This window comes from Cryptotermes secundus, unplaced genomic scaffold (assembly GCF_002891405.2).
Source record: "Cryptotermes secundus unplaced genomic scaffold, Csec_1.0 scaffold641, whole genome shotgun sequence".
In the NCBI taxonomy this organism is placed as follows: domain Eukaryota; kingdom Metazoa; phylum Arthropoda; class Insecta; order Blattodea; family Kalotermitidae; genus Cryptotermes; species Cryptotermes secundus.
This window is the reverse complement of record NW_019720713.1, coordinates 50,611-60,632: the sequence shown is the minus strand read 5'-3', so window position 1 is coordinate 60,632 and position 10,022 is coordinate 50,611. Positions and strand designations below refer to the sequence as shown.

The window sequence follows — 10,022 nt, the reverse complement described above, 5'->3', positions numbered from 1 at the left end:
ATATATACATATATACCATGTGTGGCAACAAAAGAATAGCAGCACCAACTTTCTTTTGCAGATGGGAATCCAAACGATAGCGCTGATAGCGTGGACGGTATGGATGGTTATAGCAAGGGGCGTGGCGTCAGACATCGACGACTTAGGATATACTTTGGAAAGGTAGAAGGAATCTCCAGGTATCTATTATGAAAACATCGGCCAGGCGAGCTTCTACAACACGAACTGGAGAACCATAGTGTATGTGGATCTTAAACAAATCATCAATCAGTCGGTAGGAATAGAACAATATATTAAGCACATAAGCAGACTGTGCCACGAACTCGCGGTAAAGAACCAGATGGAGTGTAATTATTTCCATGACATAGCAGAACGTAAAATTCGACAAATCGAGGGGACTGAAAAATTATTGCTAGAGGTAACTGATCCAAAATACAGTGGAAAACGCATAAGAAGGGGAATACTTAATTTCGTTGGTGAAATTAGTAAGATTCTTTTCGGAACTATGGATAATGACGACGCTAAATATTACAACGAGCAGATATGACACTTTGAAGAGAATTCTGATAGTATGACGAACCTGTTGAAACAACAGTTGTCTGTAGTAAAATCCACTGTAGGGGCCATAAACGAAACCCTCTCGGATATGGAGTACAATGCGAATATACTAAAGAGGGGACTATCCCAAATTAAGGCATATGTAGAATCAGTGGTTTCAAATACCACCAGAGTTACTGATGCTTTGGCTGATAAGATTACGGTAGAAAGCCACATTGCACGCGTGAATGAGGCATTGAATACTCTACAAAGAAGTTTCGATGTAGTGATCGATAGCATTATCAACGCAAGGAAGGGAATTCTGCAACCGCAAGTGGTACCCCCCAGCCTCCTGATGGACTCCTTAATATGAAGTTTCCCATCTTTTCCTAAGGAAACTATGGCTCCCTTCCCCTTGAGCAAAGACTCTATAAACTAACTGCTTAGAATTTGTGATCTACATGTCTATTTGAGTGATGGCATTTTGGGTTACATGGTAGAGTTACCATTGGTGAACAGAGGAAATTTTAAGATACTCAAAATGACTCCAATACCAGTAGCACTAGAATTAAATAAGTTTCTGTACATTGATACAGCTGAATCCATGTTGTGCCTTGATCAAGCAAGACAATATTACTTAATGTTAACCGAGGACGAGCTAAGGCAATGTAAAACCAAGGACTCCAACTCATATGTGTGCAAACAAAAACACCCTTTAATGTCTAGCCATGTACATGAGTCTTGTTACATTAGGCTACTGCAGTCAAATGAGAGGATCCCAAGGAGTTGTGAAACTAGAATAGCGAAATTAACTAATACTGTATGGGTACAGTTAATGAATAACGAATGGATATATTTCTCCCCTTCCATAGACAGTGTAACAGTGCTATGTGACGGGAAGGAACCTGCTGACGTATTGCTTACAGGAGTGGGTAAATTACATATCAAAAGTGGCTGCAAGGGGTACAGCACCTCATCATTGCTGCAAACCAATTTTACTGTAGTCAGTAATTCATCTGTGAAAGGAGGAGACCTGCTCACGCAAGTCCCCCTCCGATTTGATTGTTGTGAGGAACTCAATATGAGGGTCAACCTTAGTAGCATACAGTTAGATATGAAGTTCAAGCAAACTGTTTCCCACTTAAATGATTTCAAATATGCTAGTTTCAAGGTTTCCAACATAGAAAAGGAAATACAGGAACAAGAATGGAAAAACAAGCACATCAGCAGCCATATATCTTATTCTGTAATGGTATATATTATTCTTGCAATTATTGGTGTGTATGCACTTTACAAACTGTATAGGTATGTAAGGAACCGCTGGTTACATGCTGGCAACCCCAGGATGACCACCGCGGTGGCTATGAAAGCAATTACATCAACAGAATCTGGTGGAACGGGGAACACTGTAAATATAAACATCAAGACAAGTAATGACAGCTTGGTCGCAAGCCACGAAACCATTCCCCTCCGAGGATCTACCCAATCCTTGCAGGATGAAACCCCTACCCAGAGGTCCCTCAGACCCCGGCTAGCTAAATCCTATTTCTAAGGACCCACTGAAGTGTAAATGGTCCTTCCACTTAATGGGGAAGGTGTTGTATATGCATTACTGCTGTATAAGAGCTATTTCATTTGGTAAAGGTGTTGTATGCGCTATGTTATTTCATTAGCATTTACTGTTAATATGATACTTCATTAGCATTTAATCTTAATAGAAATGTAACAGAAATGGTAGCGACAAATGAGGATACAAGCATGCAGTCGAGATAACCGAGGGGGTCAGACGCGTGACCTCCGTCTTAGGCAGCTGTGGCTGCTAAAAAAGCACATACTCATAGGGTACAGGGAGTGAAGCCCACAAAAAAGGGGCGAGACATAAGCAAGCAAACTAACAGAGCTCTGCTCTGAAATATTCCTTATGACTGGTGGTGTTATTAAAACAAAGAATGAAAAACCAGTCTGACACAGACAGAGTGAGAGACTAGTTGTTGACCGAGATAGCGGCTAGGTAGAGCCAAGACAGCCTTCCATCCCTGGAACCCTAGCTATTAGTCCTCAGGTGTGGCATATATGTGTAATCAACAGAAATTAGTTAATAAACTCAATTGCTGATTACACCGCTCTTGTCAGATCAATCGATCCTCCTCTGTCAACCCGGATCCCCAGCTTAGGGAGCACCAGACCTGACTTGTGCACCGGTAACATCCACGATATGACAGCGCCGGGCATCCAGCGAGGAACTTCAGGATACAACACCCCTGCCAATCTTCATTCCACCAATTGCTCCATAATCAGCCTCACCTATCATCTGGGGCTGGTAGAATTGGCCAGAAGTGGCTGCCGTACCAAGTGGACTCAGTCCCACCCCAACCAAATAAAAAAAAAAAATACGTACAGGTCATTCTCAGACAATTCTTTCGAGAGTTACAAAAGCAAAAAGACACTATGGCCGCTTTTAGCACACATTTCACGTACGTCTATGCAAGCTTTGCCTGGTACTTTTGGGGAGAGAAATATCAGCACTTGAATTTGGCAGGCACATTCACCCAACCTTAATTCTCAGATATTTTCTTCTGTGGTTCTTTGCAGGACAAAGTTTAAAACAGTAAACTCCATGAGGAAGAACTGAAAAAAAAAAATCATATGGAAATAGCAAAAATTCTGGCACAACAGCTTTAAGGGTTAATCAGAACCCCTTCTGCTGGTGCAAGGAATGTCTATGTGTAGGGGGACAGCATTTTCAACAACTTCTGTGACCTAGGAATTGTATACTTCATTCCAAACTTTACTGGCCACAGGCATACTGATTCACTGGCAAAATCTGTATGCACCTTGCAGCAAGTAGTGCATCAGTTGTTGTGAACTGGCCAAGAAAAGTAAGAACCTCCGTCTATATGTAGACGTAGAAATTGTCTTTGATGTTCATTACTAGCTTTATTTGTGTGTTTAATTACATGCACTGTATACTCCAATTCACCACCATTGCGTCTATATTTTAGGATGTGTTGCCAATGCCAGTTCTTCACTATTGCTTTCTATACCGCTTACACATTCTCTGTATCTAACGTTTAGTCACCTTTCTGTCCAACCGAAAACAACAAAAAAATCTGTTATGACAACCATTCACCTGACAGCAGGAACAGAGGCCACTCCAACAGTGTCAGGTATATTAAATTTACTTCAAACAAAGGGCAACAGGCAACACGTGTCTATAATCTGTCAAACATTATCACAAAGCTATAGAGAATCATTAGGATACGAGGGCTATAACAAATCAACATAATGACAGCTCTATGTTATTACATGGATACCGACTGCATCGAAGACAGAAAACAAATAACTGATAAACTTCAGCATTTATAGATTCTGGGAACTCTATGATGTAGTAACAAAGCACTGCTCGGTGGAGTGGTACATCACACGCAACATTCAGAATACTACAGTTGCCTAGAAACATTTCAGGAAAAAAAAAAACCTTCAAAACCTAGTCAACAGCGCAGTGGAGTTGTTTCATGTTTGCAGAGATGGATATCAGAGAGACAAGCAGCATTTCTGCACATTTGTGTTTTATATGCCGAACAGTGCAAATGCTTCAGTGGCCAAGCAACTGGTGGCTTCTCAAGGACTCACTCAGCTACATGAAGTTAGTTATAGTACCTTAAAGCCAAAGTCAAGGAGGATGATATGGGCAGCTCATACAGCAGGCATAGGGGAGAAGAGGAATGCATATAGGATTTGCTGAGAAAGCCAGAAAGGGCTAACTACTGTGCTCATCATGGCTCCATATTCTGTGTAAAACAGGCTCAGTACAAACCCTTCCAAATTATTTCTGTGGGAACATTTCTTTAAAATCTATCTTAATAGTAACTTTCCACTTGCACTCAGGTCTGCCAAGTGGTTTTCTTCTCTCTATATGCATTTCTCACTGCTGCATGTGCACTACATGACTTACCCACATCTCTCTCCTTGAACTCATTGCTCTCCTACATAATATCTCAAACCGTTATCACCCAAGTGTAAGGAACTCCCCACATGGATTATGCAAACAAACAGAAGCCAAAATATTTACTTTCTTTGGAGAACTGATATATGAAAATAAAACTCTTGTCTGTGCATGAAACACAATACCCTCTCTCACAGCAGGAAATGTTTCTTCAGCTCCATACAGTACAATTCTTGCCCCTCTTGTTGCAAGAGAATGTAGAATCTTTTGTAACCTTCATCACATGAAAAATATCTTGTGGGGTTCATTGGAATAGCTCACAAGACTTCTAGAAATTTGAACTCTTGGTTCTAGCCTGTGTTAACTAGCTACGAACAGTTCTGTGACTCCCTATGAATTTTTGCTCCTACAGAATTTCTCTCAAACACAGTTCAGTTTACACAAAATTTAATTTCATCTTCATTAGAACTGCTTAAAAGGAAATGGAAGTGGTACATCACAAGCAGCATACATTCAACAAACTATAACTGTCTAGAGACATTTCAGAAAAAGGCCTTCAAAGGCAAGTCAGCAGTGCAGTGGAGTTGTCCCATGTGCACAGACAAGACAGCCAGACAGATGGAGATGAGACAGACAACTGGAATTCCTGCCTATCTGTGATATCTGCCTAACAGTGGACATACAGAAACATACAGCTCACCTCAGGTTCAGCCTTTATCTCCTGAACTGTTATTTGCACAGGATCCGCTTCCTCTTCTGCATCTGAGACTTCCTCAGCTTTTATATTCATGGCCTGGTTTGCATCATGACTTGCTGGATATATCCCACCATATGGACCAACTAAAACCTTCTCTGAATTTGTACAGTTCTGTAAAGGCATCACATCTTCTATCAGTCATGGCTGTACAATATCACACATGAAACAATATATGCTCGCCTTGCTGTAGCTGTTTCTCATCACATCTAACCCATAACAGCTGCTCTGTACGGATTTCTTCTCTACAGACTTCATAATCTTAGCAAGTGTTAAGTTCATAATGCAGGGACCTTCCTGTGAAACCTGCGGTCCCTGTGGAAGTACAGACAATACGTATCTGCTCTTTATGGAACCTAAGCACTCATTACAGTGTTCGCACATGCCCATCATGACTTTGCATCCTGACACAAACAAACCCAGTCCAAAACCCCCATAATTGTACCTTTAACAAAATCCATTTTCACAATTGTCTCCCAAGTGGTTTCATTCTTTCAGGTCTTCTGTCATTTCCCATTCTCACATGCATGCTATATGACCTACCCATATCACGATCTTTACAGCCATTCACAGGACCTGAACCAGCTTGCAGCAGCTCAATTGGAGTTGCACAGGGGGGGGGGGAAAGCGGTCACACACTGGACTCTTGACAGGCAATGGGTTTCATAGCAGGACCCTCTGCCAGAAGAACAAAGGATCTGTTGAGATTAAACAGAGATCAACTAAAATGGGTGGTAGCATTACTTACCAGACACTGCCACCTGAAAGGACACCTTTTCAAGTTGGGACTGACAGACAGCCCAACTTGTGAAAGGTGCCAACAAGATAACAAACCAGCTGCACACATCCTGTGTGACTGTGAAAACTAGCCGCACACATCCTGTGTAATTGCAAGGCCATAGCTTATTTCAGATTTTGTCACTTGGGTCAGTTTTATGGAACCAAGTGACTTTTATGATGCCCCCATAAGCAGGGTCCTGCACTTTATTAAAAGTATATGATTAATAAAGGGCTAATCCAAGGGGAAGCACAATAGATCATTGAAGGTCATAGTGTAGGGGCCAGTTCTTTTGGCCCACCCCTTAATTAATTACTTACTTACTTACTTACTTACATACATACATACCCATACCACTCTCCTTGAATTGATTCCTCTCCAAAATAATAATGCAAAGTGTTACAATATCAAGAACCATGTAAACTCCCCAGACAGTTAATGAAAACTATCACTAAAAAGTTCAGTTTCTTAAGATATGAGAATTGACTGATGAGGATAAAATTGTCTGAGCACACAAGCACAAAACACTCACAATCCTTTCTGTCACAGCAGGAAATGTTTCTTCAGCTCTCTGTAGCAGAATTCTCAGCATTCCTGTTGCGAGAGAATGCAGAATCTTTCATAACCTTGAAACTTTATTTTATATGTGGGTGGCAAATGAATTGATTTGCCGATCACGGTAGCCGAGTGGTCTAAGGCATGCACTGTCTTTGCTCGCTCGGAAGCCTGGATCGTGGGTTCGAATCCCACTCAGGGCATGGATGTTTGTGTGCATTTTTCTGTGTTTGTCTACAGGTAGAGGCCTTGCGATGAGCTGATCACTCGCCCAAGGAGTCCTACCGTATGTGTAAGATCTAGAAAAACCGAAGTGAACGGAGAAGTTCATGGAGGTAGGCCTAGGCCCACTGGGGCTGTAGTGCCAAAAAAAAAAAAATGAATTGATTTACAAGAATCCTAGTGATATGGCATCATATTTCTAACAAGTGTGGCTGTACCTAGCTCTGAATATTTGCCCATGTCTGTAAGGAAACATACTAATTACTGTGAACAAACACACACACTGACATGGACTTTCTTCTCACAGTAGAGGCCGGCAGAGATTATGGAGCTTAGTGTCTTATTACACGCTGTGTAGTCTAACAGATTGTTGCTCAGTTTTGGAGACAGCTAGTTCACCCATTTTGCGTGAACCTCTTGCTTCCAAAACGTCGGTAACTGGCTACCAGACTGCTCAGAGTTACGTCCAAGAAACAGCAACATACTCTACAAATTTACATTGCAGAGTCGCAAAAAATGCATTTGTGTGCCCTGCAACTCCAACCAATTCAATATAGACCATCAGCTCTCACAACCCTCACGACTTCCTTAGGTCGGATGGGTATATGTAATAGACGAGAAAGGGCATAAAATAGTAAAAATTTACATTCTACTAGAAACATCACCCTCAGAGCTGGCGTTGCGAAGTTAATCAGAATCCCAACTAGAACTTGCAACGGCGGAATATCACGAACACCATAATCTGTCAAAATATGAGGAAACTGAATTTCTCTCGAATGATCCTAATGATTCCTTAAAGAATACCTACAACTTACACTTGCACTCAGAAACAAGAAACTCCTTTTCGTTACCGACGATGCAAGAATTGTTCGACTTGTGTGTATTGCGGTCACTCGTATTCAGCCGACACAAAGCTAAGACGGCTAAGACGCACATTGAGCTGCTAGGCGTAATAGGGGCAGGTCAGGGCAGGGCAGCACGGGAAAAAGAACTGTGTGGCACAGTTGTCGACGTATATTGGAAAGCAGTTTTGTTCAGCAATTTGACGAAGGCAGAGGTAGTTTGTGCGTGTAACCAAATCGAAAATCAAAAATATGTTTGCGGAATACCTTGATTTGAGCTCTGAGTCAGATTCGGACAGCGAGTTAGAAACATTACCGGAAGTCGAGGAAGGTAAAGCTGTGGAAAAGTGAGTACATGAAAAAAAAGAGGAACTAACGGGGAATTTGTACTGACAAGAGAATTCTCCAGTGAACGATTTGTGAACTATTTCCGTCTGAATCGAGAGGAGTTCGAAGAAGTTCATAGCATGATTCAACCTATTATTTATTCCGAGGGATGCAATGTTCAAACTCCAATTGGAACTGAAGAAAAACTGGCAGTATTTTTGAGGTAAGTTTTTATTTTATGCTTTTGAAGAACTGATAGTATACATTACAATATAATAAGAAACTGATAATATACATGGCAAAAACGCATAGAAATTTTTATTCTGATAAATGGTTAATGAAAGAGGCTACGTTGGAAGATTCTAAGTTTTCACGAGTAGCCACCGTCTCTCCACAGAAGTAGGAAGGAGGTTGCCCTGAAGAGCTTGTTGAAGCAGGAGACCTCACATGTGTCCACTTCGACTAGTTCCCCGGGTGATGACTGCTGTCGCCTGTACCAACTCCTGGGTTAAATGTAGGTTCAGTAATATTCAGCAGGCGTGCCTTGCGATACAGTGAGAAATACGTTTCTTCTTACAATGTGCTGAGATGCTGCTGGCATTTTTTTTTTGGTCAGCTCGTACATTGACATGAAGAACAGATACACGTCGTCCTTCGGAGTTGTTCTTGCTTCTAATTTTTTTCTTTCTTCACTTCTTTCTTTTGATCTTTGTTCTCGTTGTTCAATAGTCTTTTATTAAGTTGTCAATATCAAATTTTTTCACCCTCTTCTTTTGTTGTGGCGTTGGTGACCCAGGAGATTCAGCAGACACGTTGTTTGCAGATGAATTACGTGATTCATTCTCTTCAACGTCGGCAGTGTTTGGTAAGTCCGAACCTTCATCATTTATCTCGTAAATAGGGTCACCTTCACAATGTTGGGCTTCAGGGTCTACATGTTGATCTTCTTCATTAGGAGTTTCTGAACTGTCATCATCGTCGGCGAAATTTGTATCACGGTTTTCATTGACCATGTAATGTAACAAAAATTCCATTTGAGCTTAGAACTTCCACGGTTTGATTAGTGCAGCAGCAACTCCACTTCTTCTCATACGTCGCTGTCGTCGTAGAGCATCTCTGTGATTATTTCTTAATTTCATCCAAGTACATTTAGCCTCGTCATCTGAAAAAGAGAAAACAATATATTTCGCAATTAATTAATTAGTGTGAATTGAACATTAATGAGTGTGTATTTCTTTGTTTCAGGTATTTGGTATCTGGCGATAGCTACAAAAGCGTTGCCTACAGTTACAGGATGGGAGATCGAACTGTAGCTAAAATTGTGAACGAAGTCTCAATTGCCATTTGGAAAAATATGCAACAGTTGTATTTACCACAACCTACAACAGAAATGTGGATCTCGATTGCCTCAGATTTTGAAACACGATGGCATTTTCCACACTGCTTGGGAGCCATCGATGGAAAGCATGTTGTTATCAAAAAGCCTAATAAATCTGGATCCTCATTCTTTAATTATAAACACGATTTCTCCGTCGTTTTAATGGCAGCTGTCGAAGCACACTACACATGCACTTTCGTTGACGTAGGTTCCATGGAACGATTCAGTGACGGACAGGGCTTGAGGTGGGGCGGGATGGCATCCCGGTTCTTTCTAAATGGCTTAAAAGCATCCCGTTACTTGATATATTGGGTTTTTGGACTTTATCCATCGTCCTTGTTTTTAAGATAATTAATAAAAACACGACGTTTCGTAAACTGGATCTGTTTCCGTCCTCAGGTGAAGGAAAACACCTATTCTGTTGGGTCCGTTAGAAAGAGCTAGTCTCAATCACTGGACAAACCGACGTCACAAAACATGAAGATTATAAACACCTGAGACCAGGCTAAGTCCATGAGAGCTAATAAGAAAAACATTCATAACAAATTGTTGCAAACACATACAAGCGTGGAACTAGGATAGATAGATCTGTAGAAATTTATGCCACGAAACCAAACTCATAACCAAGTCCATGACCCCACGGCATGGAATAGAAAGAAGAACTAGTAACAAAAACTAATAGT

At 41.1% G+C, this 10,022-nt stretch overlaps 1 protein-coding gene and 1 long non-coding RNA gene across 5 annotated transcripts in view; one reads left to right on the top strand and one right to left on the bottom strand.

The window, feature by feature from the left end:
• Nucleotides 1-7,893, bottom strand: part of LOC111871921 — a 51,511-nt gene extending 43,618 nt beyond the window's left edge. Inside the window, exons 1-2 of one of the 4 annotated variants that reach the window (XR_004513858.1) lie at nt 7,608-7,893; nt 5,184-5,351 (exon numbers count right to left, since the gene is read on the bottom strand). Coding sequence is in view for 1 of the 4 variants with exons in the window: in XM_023865329.2 (XP_023721097.1) it covers nt 5,184-5,351; nt 6,548-6,607 (228 nt within the window). In the remaining 3 variants the exon portion in view is untranslated. Of the gene's footprint in view, nt 1-5,183; nt 5,352-6,547; nt 6,698-7,607 lie in introns of those variants that run through there. The other 3 variants (XR_002844127.2, XR_002844128.2, XM_023865329.2) reach the window with 3 other exon arrangements.
• Nucleotides 6,549-7,048, top strand: LOC111871934. The gene is made up of 3 exons (XR_002844131.1): nt 6,549-6,611; nt 6,704-6,705; nt 7,015-7,048. It is a non-coding gene; the product is annotated as an uncharacterized LOC111871934 (long non-coding RNA).
• Nucleotides 7,894-10,022: the final 2,129 nt, after the last annotated feature.